This window comes from Anolis carolinensis, chromosome 6 (assembly GCF_035594765.1).
Source record: "Anolis carolinensis isolate JA03-04 chromosome 6, rAnoCar3.1.pri, whole genome shotgun sequence".
NCBI classification, from domain to species: domain Eukaryota; kingdom Metazoa; phylum Chordata; class Lepidosauria; order Squamata; family Dactyloidae; genus Anolis; species Anolis carolinensis.
Genome location: NC_085846.1, coordinates 50,542,067 through 50,565,409, shown reverse-complemented (window position 1 = coordinate 50,565,409; position 23,343 = coordinate 50,542,067). Strand labels below are relative to the sequence as shown.

General features: G+C 42.3%; 1 protein-coding gene across 1 annotated transcript; it reads left to right on the top strand.

Annotated features, from left to right (window-relative positions):
• Positions 1-3: 3 nt before the first annotated feature.
• On the top strand, positions 4-8,984 carry glrx5 (glutaredoxin 5). Its single transcript, XM_003222291.4, has 2 exons — positions 4-427; positions 7,429-8,984. Exons 1-2 carry the CDS (start codon positions 112-114, stop codon positions 7,605-7,607), a joined length of 495 nt encoding a protein of 164 aa, XP_003222339.1. The 5' UTR covers positions 4-111; the 3' UTR covers positions 7,608-8,984.
• Positions 8,985-23,343: the final 14,359 nt, after the last annotated feature.

Sequence of the window (23,343 nt, the reverse complement as noted above, 5' to 3'; positions counted from 1 at the left end):
CAGGGACGACGTGCGCCGGGGGCGGGGCGCCCATGAGTGTCGTGCCCAGAGAAGGGCGTTCGTGAGGTCCTGAGCCCTGACAGAGTTATTTCGTGGAGGAGTGAGACGGCAATGGCTATGGCCGGAATGAGCGGGGCCTTTTGCCGTCTGCCGGCGGCGCTGGGGCTGTTGCGGGGACCGCGGGGCTGGGCTTTCCTCGCCCGGCCGTGGAGCCAAGGCGCTGGAGAGGGGGCCGGAGGCGAGGGGGGCGGGTCGAAGGAGGCCATGGAGCGGCTGGTGCGCGCGCACCCGGTGGTGGTCTTCATGAAGGGCAGCCCGGCCCAGCCCCAGTGCGGCTTCAGCAACGCCGTGGTGCAGATTCTGCGCCTTCACGGCGTCCAGGACTACCAGGCTTACGACGTCCTCCAGGATCCCGACCTTCGCCAAGGTGAGCGCGGCTCCAGAGCTCATGGTAATGTAGTTGATATGGTGGTTGTTGGAGTGGTCCTTGACACAGCATATTATTTGAGAACGCAGAAATGCTGGGCCACTCCAACAATCACGGTTTCAGACTACACAGAGAAGCTGTTGAAATCCACAAGCATGTGGACAATTTCAACAGAAATGAGAAAACCATGAAAATGAACAAAATCTGATTACCAGTATTAAAAAGCGCCAAAATCAGGGCAGTAAATAAATAACACTCAGAAAGCAGGGGAATTCCAGACTAGAAATAATCAGGGCCAGCTAGCCCTTCCCAATAAAGGATCCCCCTAGGCAGGAAGCAGCCACACTTTGAAGCTGAAAGGCCATTAATACAGTAGAGTCTCACTTATCCAAGCTAAACGGGCCGGCAGAAGCTTGGATAAGCGAATATCTTGGATAATAAGGAGGGATTAAGGAAAAACCTATTAAACATCAAATTAGGTTATGATTTTACAAATTAGGCGCCAAAACATCATGTTATACAACAAATTGGACAGAAAAAGCAGTTCAATATGCAGTAATGTAATTACTGTATTTATGAATTTAGCACCAAAATATCACGATATATTGAAAACAATGACTACAAAAATGGCATGGATAATCCAGAAACTTGGATAAGCGAGGCTTGGATAAGTGAGACTCTACTGTATATAATTTATAATATAGTAGACTCTGGGGCCCCTGGTGGTGGCGCAGTGTGTTAAAGTGCTGAGCAGCTGAACTTGCAGACCGAAAGGTCCCAGGTTCAAATCCCAGGAGCAGAATGAGCACCCGCTGTTAGCCCTTGCTTCTGCCAACGTAGCAGTTTGAAAACATGCAAATGTGAGTAGATCAATAGGTACCGCTCCGGCGGGAAGGTAACGGCACTCCATGCAGTCATGCCGGCCACATGACCTTGGAGGTGTCTACGGACAACGCCGGCTCATCGGCTTAGAAATGAAGATGAGCACCAACCCCCAGAGTCGGTCACGACTGGACTTAACATCAGAGGAAATCTTTACCTCATGGTTAGATATTGGTGCAGAGTAACAAAAATACAGAAGTCTAGGGGTTTATGTGAGCAGAGGTGAGGAAAAAAACAAAATAGCCAGTCTCTTTCCTTTTAAAAGAGTCATGCACATAAAATAAGCATCAGAGACATCAAAGGTAAAATAGTAAAAAATATGTTTACTCACAATCTTGTATGATGATGGTCATACAGGTAAAAACATCTTAGTTCCCAAAGAATACAGTTCAGGATACTACATATCTCTTAACAAGAAGTAACATCAGGCATGGCAGGATCAAGAAGCAACAGCTGGAAGAGATGAAGAGAGAGAACAAAAGAAAGTCTCCCCTTTTATGCCTCAAATTCTAAAGGCATATGTAACTTCCTGTATGTCTCCAGGAAGTATACTCCCATTTCCCATATCACATGCAAAAACCCTAAAATGGTGCCATCAACTCTGGAATGCAGCTTTGGCTTCAGGTTACTAAGCAACAAACAAAACTAACTACATAAACCATCCCACATTGAAAATGCATGCATGATTGCTAGATAACCCAACAATAACACTCAGAAAGCAGGGGAATTCCAGACAAGAAATAATCAGGGTCAGCTAACCCTTCCCAATAAAGGATTCCCCCAGGCAGGAAGCAGCCACGCTTTGAAGCTGCAAGGCCATTAAATGCTAATCAAGCCGGCCAATTGCCACATTCACACTTGCCTCAAACAGTTCTTTTTCCCACCCTGGGAATTCCACGGATATATAAACCCACTTGCCAACTTTCCAACAGACTTCACATCCTCAGAGGATGTCTGCTATAGATGTGGCGAAACTTCAGGGGAGAATGCTTCTGGAACATGGCCTTACAGTCTGGAAAACTCACAGCAATCCAAACAAACAACAACTTACACAACTTTATCAAATAGAATAGCTTTCTTTGTCATTGTGCTATTGCACAATGAAATTGTATGCCTTCCGCACACACCACAAAACAACACACCCATCCCTCCATGCCTCAGCCGCTACCTCACAGCCCTCAATGCCACCTCAATGCGAAACCACAGAGTTCAACATAGCCACACATCTAGGATAAAAACTAACCTTCAGTCTGTTGGTCCTTGTCTTTGTCGCCCTGTACCATCTGCCAGATTGCAATAATTCAAATAAAGAATATGCCTAGTGAGATAGATACCCAAGAATGCTCTGAGCTTTCTTAAGGCAGCAAGAATTATCAAGAGGGGAGAGGGTTTTTTTTTAAAGTGATTTCTTGGCAGTTTCTTCAGGGTGGTTCGCCTCTTCTTTTTTCCATTCCTGAACTTCTTTTAATTTATTCTTTTTTATTCTTCTTTTAAAACCTATATGTGTATTTTTTTCTATTTTTTAATTTTCTCCTATTATTCTCTTTATTTCCTTCTCTTTATCTTTCTACTCCTTTCTTCTATCCTTTTCTCTTATCTGTGATCTTGTTTTCTATCTTCTCAATCATCCTTCATTCTTATCTTCGCAACCCAGGATGTTACTTTTACCGATTTGTAAAACCAATAAAGACTATTTAAAAAAAAAAACAAAGAGGGGAGAGGGCAATCAATGATTCGCTGTGCAGATGTGGTGACCCTTTGAAGTGCCTTCTTATCTGCCACTGTGCAGTTACCAAACCTTGTGCAGATGCAGTAGGTTAGGACACTCTAGTACAGCGGTAGAAAGTCACTAGCAGTTTTTCATTCAGTTGTTGGTTCCTTAGAAGTCTCAGGTCATATAGTCTTTGCTGGGCCCTGTTAACCAATGCTGCCGTAAAGGTGCCTCAGGTCAGATCCTCCTTCACAGTGACACCCAGTAACTTAACACTGATGACCCCACTTGGTCTCCATTTATGACCAAGGGCTGGATTTCTGGTCTGTTCTTTCTGTATTCCACTTTAAGCTCCTTGGTTTTATTGATGTTAAGAACCAAATTATTGTCCCTGAACTATGAGAGCAGCCGGTCCACCTTATCCTGATAGGCAGACCCCCCCCCTTCAGAGATAAAGCCCCACCACATTTGTATCATCTGCAAATTTGGTAATTATTTTGCTGTGGTGGAGGGGGCTATAGTCATATGTGTACAAAATGAAAAGCAGAGGACTCAACACACAGCCCTGTGGCATCCCAGTGTTGAGGGTGTGGGCTCTTCCAGACAGGCCCTATATCCCAGGGTCTGATCCCAGGATTTTTTGTTTATCCCAGATTATTTGGCAGTGGGGACTCACATAAGCAGAAAACGTGGGATCAGATCCTAGGGTATAGGGTCTGTCCGGAAGGACCTTGAGAGCTGAGAAGTATAGTGATTTAACCTAACCCTCTGGGAATGCCCAGACAGGAAGTCCATAATCCAGGAACAGATTGAATATGACAACTGAAGATCCATGAGTTTAGACACCAGGAAGCAAATTTTGCAAAAGGGACAACATTTATATTGGAACTAGCTTGGAGACCCGGCGATGCCCGGGTCATTTGAGAAAGGCCTTGTTTGCCTGTGTTCCAAGTGTAGCCTATATCCAATGTCAGCTGGGTTTAGTGGGTGCGGGTGAGCTCCAACTCCCATATGCAAGTCCCATCGTCCAGTGTCCACCCCCCTCCAAACAGAGCCAGTATGTAGAGTAGGTCATGAGGGCTCCATGTACCATGTTTGGTCTTGATCAGTCATTTGTGCGGGTCGCGGTGCTCTCAGGAAGTGAGTGAAGGTATTGGAAGTCCCATCGTCCTCCAAACTGCACCTGGGTGTAGAGTGAGTCATGGGTGTTGTTTGTTTGAAGTTTGGTCTTGATGAGACATTGATGGGGTGACAGTGGTCTCGGGAAGTGAATGAATATACTACAAGTCCCATCATCCAAGGTCCAAGCTCTTTCAAATCTCACCAAGATGTAGAGTGGGCCATGGTGGCTCTATGTGCCAAGTTTGGTCTTGATCAGTCATTGGTGGGGGTCACAGTAGTCCCAGGAAGTAAGTGAAGATAGTGTAAGTCCCATCATCCACGGTCCCTCCTCCCCCAAACTGCACCAGGATGTAAAGTGGGCTACCCTGCACCTGCGTGTCAAGTTTGATACAGTTTTGTCATTCATGGGCATCACAGTGATTTGTGGGAGGTGAATTGGATGAATGTACTGCAAATCCCATAATCCTTGGTCCATCCTCCGTCAAACTGCTGCAGCATGTGAAGTGTGTCATTTGGGATATGTGTGCCTGGTTTGGTTCAGTTCTGTGATTTGTGGCAGTTTCTGTGGTCTCAAGAAGTGAGGGAAGGTACTGCAAATTCCATCATCCTTGGTCCATCCTGCCCCAATATACATCAGGATGTAAAGGGGTCCACAGGAGTTCTGTGTGCCAAGTTTGGTCCATTTCTATCATTGGTGGGCATTGCAGTAGTCTGTGGGAGTTAAAGTGTTTTAAAGTACTGCAAATCCCATCATCTGTGGTCCATCCTCCCCCAAATGGCAGCAGGTCATAAAGTGCATAGTGAGGATGAAGTGTGCCAAGTTTGGTGCAGATCCGTCATTCCTGTTGGTCTCAGTGGCCTGGGATAGTGGCGGCCAATCAAATCGCGAGCACATATTCCGCCAGGCCAATCAAAACGCTGATACATACTCCGATTTCACTTTTATTATATATATAGATTAGATCTGGGAGAGAAAAAAGAATGGAAAAAACAACGAGACTCAATATGGAAAATTCCCCCCTACAAATCAATATTTATCCAGATAAGAAGAAATACGTTCACATTATTCATAAATGCACAAAATGTTAAAAATGACATATGAAAGGTCAAAAAATGGCACATTTAATAGGTTTAAAATGGCAGCCACAAAAATGAAGTTTCTTTTAAAGTAAGTTCCACACAGTTAAACGGGAAATAACATTTGTAAACCAGCAACAAAACATTTTTCAAATGTTGTTACATAGTGTAATCATTATATGAAATATGCACATCTTAAAACATATTTCTACAAACTACACATTAAAACACACACATAGATTCTGATTAATTTGAAGGTTGTGTTATGAGTGCATCTCTTATCTGTGTTTGTGTGTATGAAGGAGAGAGAAAGCGACAGTGTGCAGGGGTAGGAAAGCAGGACATGGAGAGGGGCTGCACACTCAAATGTCTTTAGCGTAAGGTCTTTGCATTGAACAAATCCCAACCCCTTATAGAATATTTTCATTGAATTATTTAAAAGTATGTGACATTTGTATTCCCAAAAAGGTCTGCGCTGGGTTTGAGAGCCACTCTTTCTGAAGCTATGTTTTGATCGACCAATTTAGAGCTTGAAGGTAGTTTAGAACTGCTGCTTGAATTCCTAGTCTAGCTCTTTAAAAAAGTAAATTATGGGACTACAGCACACATTATACAGGATGTTTCGAAAAGATGGGCCCAAGTTGAAATAGAAATATTTCTGCAAGCACAAACCGCCCGTGAATGAAAGTCTTATCCCTTGAAAGGGTGGGGCCTAGTGTTTCCAATGATTACAGTTGGTGCCTCTCCGAGCACAGAGATAGCCCCTAGCCTCAGTCATTTGCAAGATGGCGATCCCAAAACATAAGGCTTAATGAGAGATTCTCCATTTATGGAGTCATTTTTTAGATTTGTTTCTGGCTCAAAAGTGTGAGTAAAACTTGATAACTCATTAAGCCATTTGTACCTTTTTGTGTGATTGTAACATGTTTCCATCTTGAAATATGCTGCTTTGAAATTGGGTTTATCATTTTGAAACAAGAGGTATAAGCTACTTTTGTAGCTTCTTTCACTCCTTGAACTCACAATATCTGTTAGGATGAGATAAAGGCTTTGGACTGTTAAGTATTTTTTTAAATCTCCAAACCAAAACATTTCTTTACACATTAAGTAGTATATCGTTCCTGTGGATAATGCTTTTCAAGCTCATTTTGTTGCTGCCCAAATGTAGATACTGAGGAAGAAAGGGGGTACAGTAGAGTCTCACTTATCCAACACTCGCTTATCCAACGTTCTGGATTATCCAACACATTTTTGTAGTCAATGTTTTCAATAAATCGTGATATTTTGGTGCTAAATTTGTAAATACAGTAATTACTACATAGCATTATTTCGTATTGAACTACTTTTTCTGTCAAATTTGTTGTATAATATGTTTTGGTGCTTAATTTGTAAAATCATAACCTAATTTGATGTTTAATAGGCTTTTCCTTAATCCCTCCTTATTATCCAACATATTTGCTTATCCAACGTTCTGCTGGCCCATTTATGTTGGATAAGTGAAACTTTACTGTATTTTATGTGCTCTAGTGAGGCCTGTGATTGACTTGTTAGTTTGTTGTGTGGTAAGAACATGGTTTGGAACCACAAAACATAATGTAATCATAAAAAAATCTAACAAAATGCTAGGAATGATTTGCTTGGAAAGAATTGATGGTTGGAACCTTGAACTAGAACCAGCGGGTTTGGTAGGATGTATTTGAATAATTTATGATTGGTCGCTTATAAATTAATACAGTAGGCCCATATATAATGTGAGGGATCTGTTCCAAAACCATTCACATAATTTGATTTTAACATGATCTAGATCCCTATTTCTCCTACCTACAATGAGCAATGTCATGGCCTTCTGGCCAAAGCACACTGTAGTATTGCTGCGGAGGAACAAGAAAGCTCATAGAGAAGTGTTCTCTTTAGGCCTCCAGTGGGATTCTGTGATAAACTTCCAGCAAAATCTCTGACATAAATTGATTACAGAATCAGTCTGGAAGTCTTGAGAGAACTCTTCTCTAGACATCGCTAGGTCCTCCAGAGAGATTTTATTATTTCCAAAGCTTTTTGCATTTGTGAAAAAAAAGTGTAATGAAAATCTTGTTCTATGGTTTTGTTTGTTTGGATTCAATATTATCTTAACTTTCTGCCTCATTCACTTGCAAAAAACATGTCTGACTTGTTTGGAAATAATTCATGAATATGCATTTTTTAAATTCAGGAATTAAGAACTATTCCAACTGGCCTACTATACCTCAAGTCTTCCTTAATGGTGAATTTGTGGGAGGCTGTGACATACTTCTCCAGATGCATCAAAGTGGCGATCTAGTGGAAGAACTTAAAAAACTGGGAATTCGCTCGGCCTTGCTGGATTCAGAAAAAGATCATGGCAAAAAATAAATAAGCTGATGTGATGTTGACAAAGACAGATTTGGATAATTTGGTACCAGAAAAGCCTTATGTAATTCAGCTCAAGAAGTAAACTTTTTGAACTAACATGATGAGATTTATTATTGAATATTCTGTTCTTCATGTACAATATAATAAGCTCATATGTAAATATTCTGTATTTTTTATAATCCCATCATTGTAAATCAAATATTTTGCAAAATCCGAAGGTTTTTTGTTTTGTTTTGTTTTTAATGAGCCAGAGTTGTGATACAAAATATTAATATTTGTAAAGTCTATACCTGTTTCTATCCAGGTACGTATGGAGAAAGAAAAATCTCCCCAAAGCAGATAGAGCAACTCAATGTAAAGTAGCAGTAATTAATTGACCCACTTGCAAGAATTCGGGGACCAAGTGAAAAACTGTTAAAGGTGATATACATTCCCACATTGTAGAAAGTCAGATACAACTCGGCTGATACATTATTGTGGGAGAGCTGTATTGGGTGATGTTAGAAGCTGACCATCTGGAAGCACCCCAGATCATCTTGGAATTGTCCCTATTGTGTTCTTTGTATAACCTAAGCAGATTATATTTTGATTTTCCTTTCATCTCTGTGAAATACGGTGGAAGAAAAGAATAACAATTCTTTACTTGAATCAACCTGTATTTGTCAGCATATATTAACACTGCATTAAAGATATAAAAATGTTGACTTTGCAGCTTAGACTAAAACCACAGTAGCCATTACTGTTTTCCTACCACATTTGTTAGCATACTTTGAGGGATATTGAACTGTTTGGAATAAAAGTGAGAAAGTATCTTCCACATCTGCCCACAGGACTGCCTCAGTTAATATGCATGGCTATGGATCACCATATCCATGATCAGTGCTATAATGTATCTACACTTTTAAAAATTGTGACTTCAAATGACAGTATGGAGGGTGGGTTTTGAAACAACTAATTTAGTTTGTCTCTGTCCCTTTTTAAAAAGTGCACAGATTATTTGAAATTCTGACTTTTGAAGTATTTATCAGGTGTTATACATACTGCAGTATTTGTGAGACATTGTACATAGACACAGGTAATTATTCTTTTTTGACAAATACTGTCATCAAACTGAAACGATTAGATAGATTGTTTCATGTTAAAGAAAGGGCAGAATAATTGCTGTGATGTCTTTTGAAACCTGCGTATATCGGGCTCCTAAAATTCAAATACTTTTTGTTTGAAAACATAGATGCTGAACCACCATAGTAACAGCCCAACAGAATGCTCACATTTTTAAAGTAATACCACTGGATGTAAACAAGTTTTCTGAGAAATTGTCTTTTTGTGACCTGTATCCAATTTCCTTTGAGATAAAGGACGTTTATAAACAACTAAGGATCTTGTGTGTTTACGTTTCTTATTTTTTTTTTCAGTCTTCAGTATACTGGAAAGTTTTGATTGGAATTGGCAAGTGGTAAGGACTAAATTGAAGGGACTGGGGTGGCGACGGCCGACAGGAAGCTCTGGCGTGGGCTGGTCCATGAGGTCACGAAGAGTCGGAAACGACTGAACGAATAAACAACAAGGACCAAATTGAAACTTAATGTTTCATGCAGGAGCCACTAACAAATAAACTTGTTTAAATGGTCCTTTTGTGCAAAACTTGTGTTGCTTTTACGCAGAAGCTTAGAATGTGATGGTAAGTGCAAAATTAACATTCATGAAAACCTCTGTTTCTAAGTAACAGAGCTGTGCCCTGACAGCTCGTCTCTCCCTCCTATGCCAGAGCAATGGTAGATGAAATTTGGAGGAAGATGCTTTTTTCTAGCAACTGGAGGCAAGGCATTATGGAGCTGTGCCTAGCGGCTCTTCTCTCTTAGAGGCTAGAGCAATTGCAAACCATATTTCTGCACTGGGAATGGGGATTCAGAAAGATAGTGATATATTTGTTTGGATGAGTTCTGTATGCTCAGAGACTTTTTTGTAGCTACCCATTTATTGATGTACTTGTAGTGGATCTGTGCCTCTCAAATGAAATAAATCACACCTTATTAACCTTTTAAAAACAAGGCATTTGGAAAAGAGCAAGCTGTATGTTTTGGTAGAATGGAAAAAAAGGGGTGCAAATGAGTGGAAAACTAAATTGAGAAGACTGGAGAATGAGACCCCATGCATTACAAGTGGCTATCCCAAACTGGCAGTTCTCAAAAGTTCATGTAGAGATGAAAAAAGTTGTTTGTGTTGCTGCCGAAGTACTATTGTATTCTGGTAAGTAGAAACTCAGTGTATTCCTTTGGTTCAAAAAGATAGACAAAGAGAGTGGTTGGAGTTAACTGTAGAGAAGTGGAGAAGCAGAAGATAAAGCAAGGGTGGGAAGGCTTTTCTCGGGGGGGGGGGGGACACCCTACTTCATGAGTGATCTATTTTCTCCCCTTCTCTATTTCCAACCCTTCTCTTCAGACTTCTTCCCCACACAATAAACTGTCAAGAAATTATTTGAACTGATCACAAGCAGGAGGCTTCTGAAATTAGACTAAAGCAGTGGTAAACTCGTGGCTCTCCAGGTGTTTTGGACTTCAGCTCCCAGCATTCATTGGACAAGGTGGCTAGAGTTTCTGGGAGTTGGATTCTGAGACATCTGGAGGGCCACAAATTTGACGCCCCTGGTGTCGCACCTCAGGCTAGTTTCACCTTGCTTAATACACCAGGCTGCACACAGGTTGAAGTCTTTTGTAGTTTATTAGAAAATAGATAATAAACAGTTCTTAAAAAGCAAAGGTAAAGTTCCAAAAGATTGTTGCAAATCCAAGAAATCATAATGAATAAACAAGGTTCCATTAACACATGACAAAATCCCATGAACATGAACACACAAAGGCTGCAAGATAATCCAGGAAAATGAGAGCTTGCTTCTTGGCTTGAGCAAGAAGTTGCTTTGACAAAGATTTGTTTCCCAACACAGTTTTAATACACTTTGCATAGCATGAAAGCATTTCTTTGGCCTCTGACCTCCTTGTTTGCTATTCTAACACTCCTGCAAACCTTGAATTCCAAAGAGCCAACTCGATGTAAAGATTCCATTTTGTCAAGGCCAGCCAGCTCGTTAGCATCAATCTGCTGGCGGCTATCAGACTGAAAACTATCCTCCTTTTCTGAGTCAATTAGCACCTGGCTAGTTTCAGTATCATCAACACCATTCCCTGCTGTGGGAAAGACTTCCTGTTCCTCATCTTCTAAAGCAGGAACACTCTGAACCTGAATTCCATAATTCCCATCAGAATAATCTTGAACCTGAATCCCATAATCCCCATCAGAGTCACTCTGAGGTTCCAGCTGAGTCACAACACCTGGTCTAAAGTGATCTATGTATTCTATGGCTACAGGTTGGCGGGTTCTGAATAGTATCAGCTTTCTTACCTACCATGTCAGAATAGTGACCTCCACAAATTACAAAAGCTGTGTATCTCTGTCATATTTTAACCCACATAATAAAAATTGGAACCACGGAAAAAAAAACTATTAAAGTTTATATAGCATCTAAACTTTTGAGAACTATATTGTCCACTCTATTTCATGTTTAAGAGCAACAAAATTTAAAGCTCTGAACACCATGTGCATGTCGATAACACAAACACAACTTTTCTTCAACTTAGGAATTCAGGTTTTCTAGCTTGTTGAATACACTGTAATGTTACCATATTTCTGATAAAATGAAGAAGATACTAAATTTTAATACACTGGCAAGTAAAACATATTTAGAGAAAGAAAAATTAAAAATTAGAGAAACTGCCAAACTACTGCATCAAGAAATTTAAACTATTTAAATTAAGAGTATACCCAAGCTTCTAAAAATTTCAGATGTACGTTCATATACAGATGCACATACATATTAGACGTGCACAAAATTGGTTCTTACCATTTCTTCCATGTCTTTCGTTTATTTGGAAGCACGAAACAGGAAGCCCCCTCCCCACACGAAATGAAAGCCTATTTTCATGTGGAGCCGAAATTTCATGTGTGCACTCTTCTTGTCTTTCTCCTCCTCCCTCACACCCGCAATGCCCCGCATTCACTTATGGGAGTTGCAGCCAGGCAGCCCCACATCTGGACCTCAGCATCAGGGCGGAAGGTACCACTCCCCTCCCTCCTTTCCAAGTGTATGTGTGTGTGTGCGATTGTGTCAGCACTCGGCTGCAGGAGGGCACTGAGAGGTGTGCGTGCACTTTCCAGGCCTGCCTGTTCCTCGCCACACACACTCTTTCTAGGGAGAGGGTGTGTGTGGCATGAGGCATGCAGGCAGGCCTGGAAAGCTTGCACGTGCCTCTCGGTACCTGCCTGCAGCTGAGTGCCTGCACAGTCACACAGCCCACCACACACACAGAGCCATCCCGAGGTAATTTTTGGGAGTAGGCGACTGGAATTTTGGCGCCCCTCCTGAATTTTGGCACCCCCTCCCCAAATTGCTGATAAATACCAGCGGCAGCGGCGGAAAGCCCAGCCACCCGCCCTCCTGCTCTCCCTCGCTGTCCGAGGACTCCTCGCTCGCCGCCTGCCCGTCGATGGACCTGTGCGTGTGCGCAGGCCTTCCAATCGACCGCGTGGTCGATTGGAAGGCCTGAGCATGCGCACAGGCTCATCACCCTAAAAAACATGGCCCATTGCACAGGCCCATTGACGGGCGGGCGGCAGGTGAGGAGTCCTCAGACAGCAAGGGAGAGAAGGAGGGCGGCCGCGCGGATGGGTGGCTGGGCCTTCCGCTGCCGCTGCTTCGACAGCGCCCCTGCATGGTCTGCACCTCAGGCAACCGCCTAATTCACCTCATTGTTAGACCGTCTCTGCACACACACCCCGCTACCCACCACACTGCGAATTGAAAGGAGGGAGGGGTGGTGGTTTCTTCTTGCTTGCTTGCTGAGATCTGGATGTGGGGCTGCCTGGCTATGACTCCCGTGAATGAATGCAGTACATTGCGGGTGCAAGGGAGGGAGGGGGGAGGAGGAAGAGAAGAAGTGCAATGCTTGCCAGGCAGCCGAGCTTCTCAGGAAGAAGAGCCAGTGGGTGGGAAGCCTCCCCGCCAATAATGGGCCAATTTTCGGGCCCCGAAACAAAGCAGCTAGAAACAACCCTCCCAATTTCAGGAGGCTTTCTGAAAATGGATTGGGCCCCACAACAAAAGCCAGAAACGAAACCGGACAAGCTTTTACCCGAATGCATGCCATTAATACATATACAAATGCACCTAGCCTTTCTGTAAAGTCTAAACAATATAATGCTTTTAAACGTCTGATTATCTAAATATTTTGGTTGTCATGCAGGCCAATTGTTGGTGTTCCCATATTTTCCAGCTTTTCCCACTGGAAAATGTGCCCTCCCCTAAAGCTCAAACATAATCCAGTAAACACAGTGGGGTGTAATTTCTCACTACACATCCATATGTTTGCTCTGTAAATCCTAAAGAGCCCACCTCTTTAGGACTTGCTTTTACATAACTCTACAGTTATCCCTGGAGGCACAGTGCATTAAAGCGCTGAGCTGCTGAACTTGCGGATCAAAAGGTGCCAGGTTCAAATCCCGGGAGTGGAATGAGCGCCCGCTGTTGGTCCCAGCTCCTGCCAACCTAGCAGTTCGAAAACATGCAAATGTGAGTAGATCAATAGGTACCACTCCGGCGGGAAGGTAACGGCACTCCATGCAGTCATGCCGGCCACATGGCCTTGGAGGAGTCTACGGACAACGCCGGCTCTTCGGTTTAGAAATGGAGATGAGCACCAACCCCCAGAGTCAGTCACGACTGGACTTAACGTCAGGAGAAAACCTTTATCTTTACCTAGTTATCCGTAAACATTTGAGGTTTTGATTTTTGTGGGTTTGATTATTCATCTAGGAATCTCTAGGTCCTCCAGTGACTCTCTCATTGACTTCCTCTAATCATGCTGGAGGACCTGAGCAGTGGTGTCACACTTGTGCCCCCTCCTCCAGGTGTTTTGGACTTCAGCTCCCAGAATTCCTGGCCATTGGACAAGCTGGCTAGGGCTTCTGGGAGTTAGAGGCCACAAGTTTGACACAGCTGACCTAGAGGGTCCGAGAGAATCCTCTCTAGGAATCTCTAGTTCCTCAAATCCAATTCTATGGCTAGTTTCCAGTGGAAGTTGACCATAGGATTGTGCTGAAAGACCAAGAAATTCCTAAAGTGACATTTCCTCAAGTACAAAAAATAGCAAATTATGTATTCACAGTTTTTCACTTTCACGGTGGGCTTGTGTTCTTAAAAGGTAAAGGTTTTCCCCAACATGAAGTCTAGTCGTATCTGACTCTAGGGGTTGGTGCTCATCTCCATTTCTAAGCCAAAGAGCCAGTGTTGTCTGTAGTCAGCTCCAAAGTCATGTGGTTGGCATGACTGCATGGAGTGCTGTTACCTCCTATTGATCTACTCACCTTTGCATGTTTTACCCATTGATCTACTCACACTTACATGTTTTCAAACTGCTAGGTTGGCAGAAGCTGGGGCTAACAGTGGGAGCTCAGCCCGGTCCCTGGATTCGAACTGCTGGTCAGCAAGTTCAGCAGCTCAGTGGTTTAACCCCACTGCACCACCTGTATTTCTAACCCCAGTGAATCTGGAATGTAGTTCACCTGTATTCAGAGAATATTGAACGCAGAAGATGAGAGATCTGGACCACACTTGGTACACAGACCCAACATGGCCAAGTGTGCATATTGGTAGGGTTCGAAAGCAGTTGATCTTGGAATATGGGAGCTGTAGTTCACCCACATCCAGAGAGAACTGAACCCAGCCAATGACAGATCTGGATCACACTTGGCACATAGAAACAACATGGCCAAGTGTGCATACCAGTGGACCTTGGGGGTGATGGACCTTGAAATCAGGGATTTATAGTTCACTCACTGAATCCCACCAATGACAGATCCGGACCACATGGCACACAGATCCAACACAGCCAACTTTGTATACTGGTGGACTTTGGGAGATGTTGTCACTGGCAGCCAAGAGCAAACACTGAACCCAGCAAAAGATGGATCTGGAGCACACTTCACACACAAATACAACATGGCCAACTTTGAATACTGGTGGGCTTTGGGAGTGATTGACCTTGGATGTTGGGAATTACGGTTCACTCACACATTGAGCACTCTGAATCCAACTAATGATGGAAAATAATTATCTTTTCACCGATTCCTTTTTAACAATGGTTTACGGTGTGTTTATGAAAATTTGGCAAGTTTTCCAGATTTGGCAGAGGTCACTTTTTCCGGAAAATTTGATCGTTTTCCAAACCCGGCGGGTCAGAAAAATGAAAATTTGGCAAGTTTTCCAGATTTGGCAGAGGTCACTTTTTCCGGAAAATTTGATCGTTTTCCAAACCCGGCGGGTCAGAAAAATGAAAATTTGGCAAGTTTTCCAGATTTGGCAGAGGTCACTTTTTCCGGAAAATTTGAAGATTTTCCAAACCCGGCGGGTCAGAAAAATGAAAATTTGGCAAGTTTTCCAGATTTGGCAGAGGTCACTTTTTCCGGAAAATTTGAAGATTTTCCAAACCCGGCGGGTCAGAAAAATGAAAATTTGGCAAGTTTTCCAGATTTGGCAGAGGTCACTTTTTCCGGAAAATTTCATCGTTTTCCAAACCCGGCGGGTCAGAAAAATGAAAATTTGGCAAGTTTTCCAGATTTGGCAGAGGTCACTTTTTCCGGAAAATTTGAAGATTTTCCAAACCCGGCGGGTCAGAAAAATGAAAATTTGGCAAGTTTTCCAGATTTGGCAGAGGTCACTTTTTCCGGAAAATTTGATCGTTTTCCAAACCCGGCGGGTCAGAAAAATGAAAAATTGGCAAGTTTTCCAGATTTGGCAGAGGTCACTTTTTCCGGAAAATTTCATCGTTTTCCAAACCCGGCGGGTCAGAAAAATGAAAATTTGGCAAGTTTTCCAGATTTGGCAGAGGTCACTTTTTCCGGAAAATTTGAAGATTTTCCAAACCCGGCGGGTCAGAAAAATGAAAATTTGGCAAGTTTTCCAGATTTGGCAGAGGTCACTTTTTCCGGAAAATTTGATCGTTTTCCAAACCCGGCGGGTCAGAAAAATGAAAAATTGGCAAGTTTTCCAGATTTGGCAGAGGTCACTTTTTCCGGAAAATTTGATCGTTTTCCAAACCCGGCGGGTCAGAAAAATGAAAATTTGGCAAGTTTTCCAGATTTGGCAGAGGTCACTTTTTCCGGAAAATTTGATCGTTTTCCAAACCCGGCGGGTCAGAAAAATGAAAATTTGGCAAGTTTTCCAGATTTGGCAGAGGTCACTTTTTCCGGAAAATTTGATCGTTTTCCAAACCCGGCGGGTCAGAAAAATGAAAATTTGGCAAGTTTTCCAGATTTGGCAGAGGTCACTTTTTCCGGAAAATTTGATCGTTTTCCAAACCCGGCGGGTCAGAAAAATGAAAATTTGGCAAGTTTTCCAGATTTGGCAGAGGTCACTTTTTCCGGAAAATTTGATCGTTTTCCAAACCCGGCGGGTCAGAAAAATGAAAATTTGGCAAGTTTTCCAGATTTGGCAGAGGTCACTTTTTCCGGAAAATTTGATCGTTTTCCAAACCCGGCGGGTCAGAAAAATGAAAATTTGGCAAGTTTTCCAGATTTGGCAGAGGTCACTTTTTCCGGAAAATTTGATCGTTTTCCAAACCCGGCGGGTCAGAAAAATGAAAATTTGGCAAGTTTTCCAGATTTGGCAGAGGTCACTTTTTCCGGAAAATTTGATCGTTTTCCAAACCCGGCGGGTCAGAAAAATGAAAATTTGGCAAGTTTTCCAGATTTGGCAGAGGTCACTTTTTCCGGAAAATTTGATCGTTTTCCAAACCCGGCGGGTCAGAAAAATGAAAATTTGGCAAGTTTTCCAGATTTGGCAGAGGTCACTTTTTCCGGAAAATTTGATCGTTTTCCAAACCCGGCGGGTCAGAAAAATGAAAATTTGGCAAGTTTTCCAGATTTGGCAGAGGTCACTTTTTCCGGAAAATTTGATCGTTTTCCAAACCCGGCGGGTCAGAAAAATGAAAATTTGGCAAGTTTTCCAGATTTGGCAGAGGTCACTTTTTCCGGAAAATTTGATCGTTTTCCAAACCCGGCGGGTCAGAAAAATGAAAATTTGGCAAGTTTTCCAGATTTGGCAGAGGTCACTTTTTCCGGAAAATTTGATCGTTTTCCAAACCCGGCGGGTCAGAAAAATGAAAATTTGGCAAGTTTTCCAGATTTGGCAGAGGTCACTTTTTCCGGAAAATTTGATCGTTTTCCAAACCCGGCGGGTCAGAAAAATGAAAATTTGGCAAGTTTTCCAGATTTGGCAGAGGTCACTTTTTCCGGAAAATTTGATCGTTTTCCAAACCCGGCGGGTCAGAAAAATGAAAATTTGGCAAGTTTTCCAGATTTGGCAGAGGTCACTTTTTCCGGAAAATTTGATCGTTTTCCAAACCCGGCGGGTCAGAAAAATGAAAATTTGGCAAGTTTTCCAGATTTGGCAGAGGTCACTTTTTCCGGAAAATTTGATCGTTTTCCAAACCCGGCGGGTCAGAAAAATGAAAATTTGGCAAGTTTTCCAGATTTGGCAGAGGTCACTTTTTCCGGAAAATTTGATCGTTTTCCAAACCCGGCGGGTCAGAAAAATGAAAATTTGGCAAGTTTTCCAGATTTGGCAGAGGTCACTTTTTCCGGAAAATTTGATCGTTTTCCAAACCCGGCGGGTCAGAAAAATGAAAATTTGGCAAGTTTTCCAGATTTGGCAGAGGTCACTTTTTCCGGAAAATTTGATCGTTTTCCAAACCCGGCGGGTCAGAAAAATGAAAATTTGGCAAGTTTTCCAGATTTGGCAGAGGTCACTTTTTCCGGAAAATTTGATCGTTTTCCAAACCCGGCGGGTCAGAAAAATGAAAATTTGGCAAGTTTTCCAGATTTGGCAGAGGTCACTTTTTCCGGAAAATTTGATCGTTTTCCAAACCCGGCGGGTCAGAAAAATGAAAATTTGGCAAGTTTTCCAGATTTGGCAGAGGTCACTTTTTCCGGAAAATTTGATCGTTTTCCAAACCCGGCGGGTCAGAAAAATGAAAATTTGGCAAGTTTTCCAGATTTGGCAGAGGTCACTTTTTCCGGAAAATTTGATCGTTTTCCAAACCCGGCGGGTCAGAAAAATGAAAATTTGGCAAGTTTTCCAGATTTGGCAGAGGTCACTTTTTCCGGAAAATTTGATCGTTTTCCAAACCCGGCGGGTCAGAAAAATGAAAATTTGGCAAGTTTTCCAGATTTGGCAGAGGTCACTTTTTCCGGAAAATTTGATCGTTTTCCAAACCCGGCGGGTCAGAAAAATGAAAATTTGGCAAGTTTTCCAGATTTGGCAGAGGTCACTTTTTCCGGAAAATTTGATCGTTTTCCAAACCCGGCGGGTCAGAAAAATGAAAATTTGGCAAGTTTTCCAGATTTGGCAGAGGTCACTTTTTCCGGAAAATTTGATCGTTTTCCAAACCCGGCGGGTCAGAAAAATGAAAATTTGGCAAGTTTTCCAGATTTGGCAGAGGTCACTTTTTCCGGAAAATTTGATCGTTTTCCAAACCCGGCGGGTCAGAAAAATGAAAATTTGGCAAGTTTTCCAGATTTGGCAGAGGTCACTTTTTCCGGAAAATTTGATCGTTTTCCAAACCCGGCGGGTCAGAAAAATGAAAATTTGGCAAGTTTTCCAGATTTGGCAGAGGTCACTTTTTCCGGAAAATTTGATCGTTTTCCAAACCCGGCGGGTCAGAAAAATGAAAATTTGGCAAGTTTTCCAGATTTGGCAGAGGTCACTTTTTCCGGAAAATTTGATCGTTTTCCAAACCCGGCGGGTCAGAAAAATGAAAATTTGGCAAGTTTTCCAGATTTGGCAGAGGTCACTTTTTCCGGAAAATTTGATCGTTTTCCAAACCCGGCGGGTCAGAAAAATGAAAATTTGGCAAGTTTTCCAGATTTGGCAGAGGTCACTTTTTCCGGAAAATTTGATCGTTTTCCAAACCCGGCGGGTCAGAAAAATGAAAATTTGGCAAGTTTTCCAGATTTGGCAGAGGTCACTTTTTCCGGAAAATTTGATCGTTTTCCAAACCCGGCGGGTCAGAAAAATGAAAATTTGGCAAGTTTTCCAGATTTGGCAGAGGTCACTTTTTCCGGAAAATTTGATCGTTTTCCAAACCCGGCGGGTCAGAAAAATGAAAATTTGGCAAGTTTTCCAGATTTGGCAGAGGTCACTTTTTCCGGAAAATTTGATCGTTTTCCAAACCCGGCGGGTCAGAAAAATGAAAATTTGGCAAGTTTTCCAGATTTGGCAGAGGTCACTTTTTCCGGAAAATTTGATCGTTTTCCAAACCCGGCGGGTCAGAAAAATGAAAATTTGGCAAGTTTTCCAGATTTGGCAGAGGTCACTTTTTCCGGAAAATTTGATCGTTTTCCAAACCCGGCGGGTCAGAAAAATGAAAATTTGGCAAGTTTTCCAGATTTGGCAGAGGTCACTTTTTCCGGAAAATTTGATCGTTTTCCAAACCCGGCGGGTCAGAAAAATGAAAATTTGGCAAGTTTTCCAGATTTGGCAGAGGTCACTTTTTCCGGAAAATTTGATCGTTTTCCAAACCCGGCGGGTCAGAAAAATGAAAATTTGGCAAGTTTTCCAGATTTGGCAGAGGTCACTTTTTCCGGAAAATTTGATCGTTTTCCAAACCCGGCGGGTCAGAAAAATGAAAATTTGGCAAGTTTTCCAGATTTGGCAGAGGTCACTTTTTCCGGAAAATTTGATCGTTTTCCAAACCCGGCGGGTCAGAAAAATGAAAATTTGGCAAGTTTTCCAGATTTGGCAGAGGTCACTTTTTCCGGAAAATTTGATCGTTTTCCAAACCCGGCGGGTCAGAAAAATGAAAATTTGGCAAGTTTTCCAGATTTGGCAGAGGTCACTTTTTCCGGAAAATTTGATCGTTTTCCAAACCCGGCGGGTCAGAAAAATGAAAATTTGGCAAGTTTTCCAGATTTGGCAGAGGTCACTTTTTCCGGAAAATTTGATCGTTTTCCAAACCCGGCGGGTCAGAAAAATGAAAATTTGGCAAGTTTTCCAGATTTGGCAGAGGTCACTTTTTCCGGAAAATTTGATCGTTTTCCAAACCCGGCGGGTCAGAAAAATGAAAATTTGGCAAGTTTTCCAGATTTGGCAGAGGTCACTTTTTCCGGAAAATTTGATCGTTTTCCAAACCCGGCGGGTCAGAAAAATGAAAATTTGGCAAGTTTTCCAGATTTGGCAGAGGTCACTTTTTCCGGAAAATTTGATCGTTTTCCAAACCCGGCGGGTCAGAAAAATGAAAATTTGGCAAGTTTTCCAGATTTGGCAGAGGTCACTTTTTCCGGAAAATTTGATCGTTTTCCAAACCCGGCGGGTCAGAAAAATGAAAATTTGGCAAGTTTTCCAGATTTGGCAGAGGTCACTTTTTCCGGAAAATTTGATCGTTTTCCAAACCCGGCGGGTCAGAAAAATGAAAATTTGGCAAGTTTTCCAGATTTGGCAGAGGTCACTTTTTCCGGAAAATTTGATCGTTTTCCAAACCCGGCGGGTCAGAAAAATGAAAATTTGGCAAGTTTTCCAGATTTGGCAGAGGTCACTTTTTCCGGAAAATTTGATCGTTTTCCAAACCCGGCGGGTCAGAAAAATGAAAATTTGGCAAGTTTTCCAGATTTGGCAGAGGTCACTTTTTCCGGAAAATTTGATCGTTTTCCAAACCCGGCGGGTCAGAAAAATGAAAATTTGGCAAGTTTTCCAGATTTGGCAGAGGTCACTTTTTCCGGAAAATTTGATCGTTTTCCAAACCCGGCGGGTCAGAAAAATGAAAATTTGGCAAGTTTTCCAGATTTGGCAGAGGTCACTTTTTCCGGAAAATTTGATCGTTTTCCAAACCCGGCGGGTCAGAAAAATGAAAATTTGGCAAGTTTTCCAGATTTGGCAGAGGTCACTTTTTCCGGAAAATTTGATCGTTTTCCAAACCCGGCGGGTCAGAAAAATGAAAATTTGGCAAGTTTTCCAGATTTGGCAGAGGTCACTTTTTCCGGAAAATTTGATCGTTTTCCAAACCCGGCGGGTCAGAAAAATGAAAATTTGGCAAGTTTTCCAGATTTGGCAGAGGTCACTTTTTCCGGAAAATTTGATCGTTTTCCAAACCCGGCGGGTCAGAAAAATGAAAATTTGGCAAGTTTTCCAGATTTGGCAGAGGTCACTTTTTCCGGAAAATTTGATCGTTTTCCAAACCCGGCGGGTCAGAAAAATGAAAATTTGGCAAGTTTTCCAGATTTGGCAGAGGTCACTTTTTCCGGAAAATTTGATCGTTTTCCAAACCCGGCGGGTCAGAAAAATGAAAATTTGGCAAGTTTTCCAGATTTGGCAGAGGTCACTTTTTCCGGAAAATTTGATCGTTTTCCAAACCCGGCGGGTCAGAAAAATGAAAATTTGGCAAGTTTTCCAGATTTGGCAGAGGTCACTTTTTCCGGAAAATTTGATCGTTTTCCAAACCCGGCGGGTCAGAAAATGAAAATTTGGCAAGTTTTCCAGATTTGGCAGAGGTCACTTTTTCCGGAAAATTTGATCGTTTTCCAAACCCGGCGGGTCAGAAAAATGAAAATTTGGCAAGTTTTCCAGATTTGGCAGAGGTCACTTTTTCCGGAAAATTTGATCGTTTTCCAAACCCGGCGGGTCAGAAAAATGAAAATTTGGCAAGTTTTCCAGATTTGGCAGAGGTCACTTTTTCCGGAAAATTTGATCGTTTTCCAAACCCGGCGGGTCAGAAAAATGAAAATTTGGCAAGTTTTCCAGATTTGGCAGAGGTCACTTTTTCCGGAAAATTTGATCGTTTTCCAAACCCGGCGGGTCAGAAAAATGAAAATTTGGCAAGTTTTCCAGATTTGGCAGAGGTCACTTTTTCCGGAAAATTTGATCGTTTTCCAAACCCGGCGGGTCAGAAAAATGAAAATTTGGCAAGTTTTCCAGATTTGGCAGAGGTCACTTTTTCCGGAAAATTTGATCGTTTTCCAAACCCGGCGGGTCAGAAAAATGAAAATTTGGCAAGTTTTCCAGATTTGGCAGAGGTCACTTTTTCCGGAAAATTTGATCGTTTTCCAAACCCGGCGGGTCAGAAAAATGAAAATTTGGCAAGTTTTCCAGATTTGGCAGAGGTCACTTTTTCCGGAAAATTTGATCGTTTTCCAAACCCGGCGGGTCAGAAAAATGAAAATTTGGCAAGTTTTCCAGATTTGGCAGAGGTCACTTTTTCCGGAAAATTTGATCGTTTTCCAAACCCGGCGGGTCAGAAAAATGAAAATTTGGCAAGTTTTCCAGATTTGGCAGAGGTCACTTTTTCCGGAAAATTTGATCGTTTTCCAAACCCGGCGGGTCAGAAAAATGAAAATTTGGCAAGTTTTCCAGATTTGGCAGAGGTCACTTTTTCCGGAAAATTTGATCGTTTTCCAAACCCGGCGGGTCAGAAAAATGAAAATTTGGCAAGTTTTCCAGATTTGGCAGAGGTCACTTTTTCCGGAAAATTTGATCGTTTTCCAAACCCGGCGGGTCAGAAAAATGAAAATTTGGCAAGTTTTCCAGATTTGGCAGAGGTCACTTTTTCCGGAAAATTTGATCGTTTTCCAAACCCGGCGGGTCAGAAAAATGAAAATTTGGCAAGTTTTCCAGATTTGGCAGAGGTCACTTTTTCCGGAAAATTTGATCGTTTTCCAAACCCGGCGGGTCAGAAAAATGAAAATTTGGCAAGTTTTCCAGATTTGGCAGAGGTCACTTTTTCCGGAAAATTTGATCGTTTTCCAAACCCGGCGGGTCAGAAAAATGAAAATTTGGCAAGTTTTCCAGATTTGGCAGAGGTCACTTTTTCCGGAAAATTTGATCGTTTTCCAAACCCGGCGGGTCAGAAAAATGAAAATTTGGCAAGTTTTCCAGATTTGGCAGAGGTCACTTTTTCCGGAAAATTTGATCGTTTTCCAAACCCGGCGGGTCAGAAAAATGAAAATTTGGCAAGTTTTCCAGATTTGGCAGAGGTCACTTTTTCCGGAAAATTTGATCGTTTTCCAAACCCGGCGGGTCAGAAAAATGAAAATTTGGCAAGTTTTCCAGATTTGGCAGAGGTCACTTTTTCCGGAAAATTTGATCGTTTTCCAAACCCGGCGGGTCAGAAAAATGAAAATTTGGCAAGTTTTCCAGATTTGGCAGAGGTCACTTTTTCCGGAAAATTTGATCGTTTTCCAAACCCGGCGGGTCAGAAAAATGAAAATTTGGCAAGTTTTCCAGATTTGGCAGAGGTCACTTTTTCCGGAAAATTTGATCGTTTTCCAAACCCGGCGGGTCAGAAAAATGAAAATTTGGCAAGTTTTCCAGATTTGGCAGAGGTCACTTTTTCCGGAAAATTTGATCGTTTTCCAAACCCGGCGGGGTCAGAAAAATGAAAATTTGGCAAGTTTTCCAGATTTGCAGAGGTCACTTTTTCCGGAAAATTTGATCGTTTCCAAACCCGGCGGTGTCAGGAAAAATGAAAATTTGGCAAGTTTTCCAGATTTGGCAGAGGTCACTTTTTCCGGAAAATTTGATCGTTTTCCAAACCCGGCGGAGGTCAGAAAAAATGAAAATTTGGCAAGTTTTCCAGATTTGCAGAGGTCAATTTTTCCGGAAAATTTGATCGTTTTCCAAACCCGGCGAGAGTCAGAA

Bases quoted from the DNA above. Each gene is read 5' to 3' on its own strand.
- glrx5 (XM_003222291.4), top strand. From the start codon at position 112: ATGGCTATGGCCGGAATGAGCGGGGCCTTTTGCCGTCTGCCGGCGGCG. The intron at 428-7,428 runs GTGAGCGCGGCT...TTTTAAATTCAG, and splicing joins GGATCCCGACCTTCGCCAAG to GAATTAAGAACTATTCCAAC.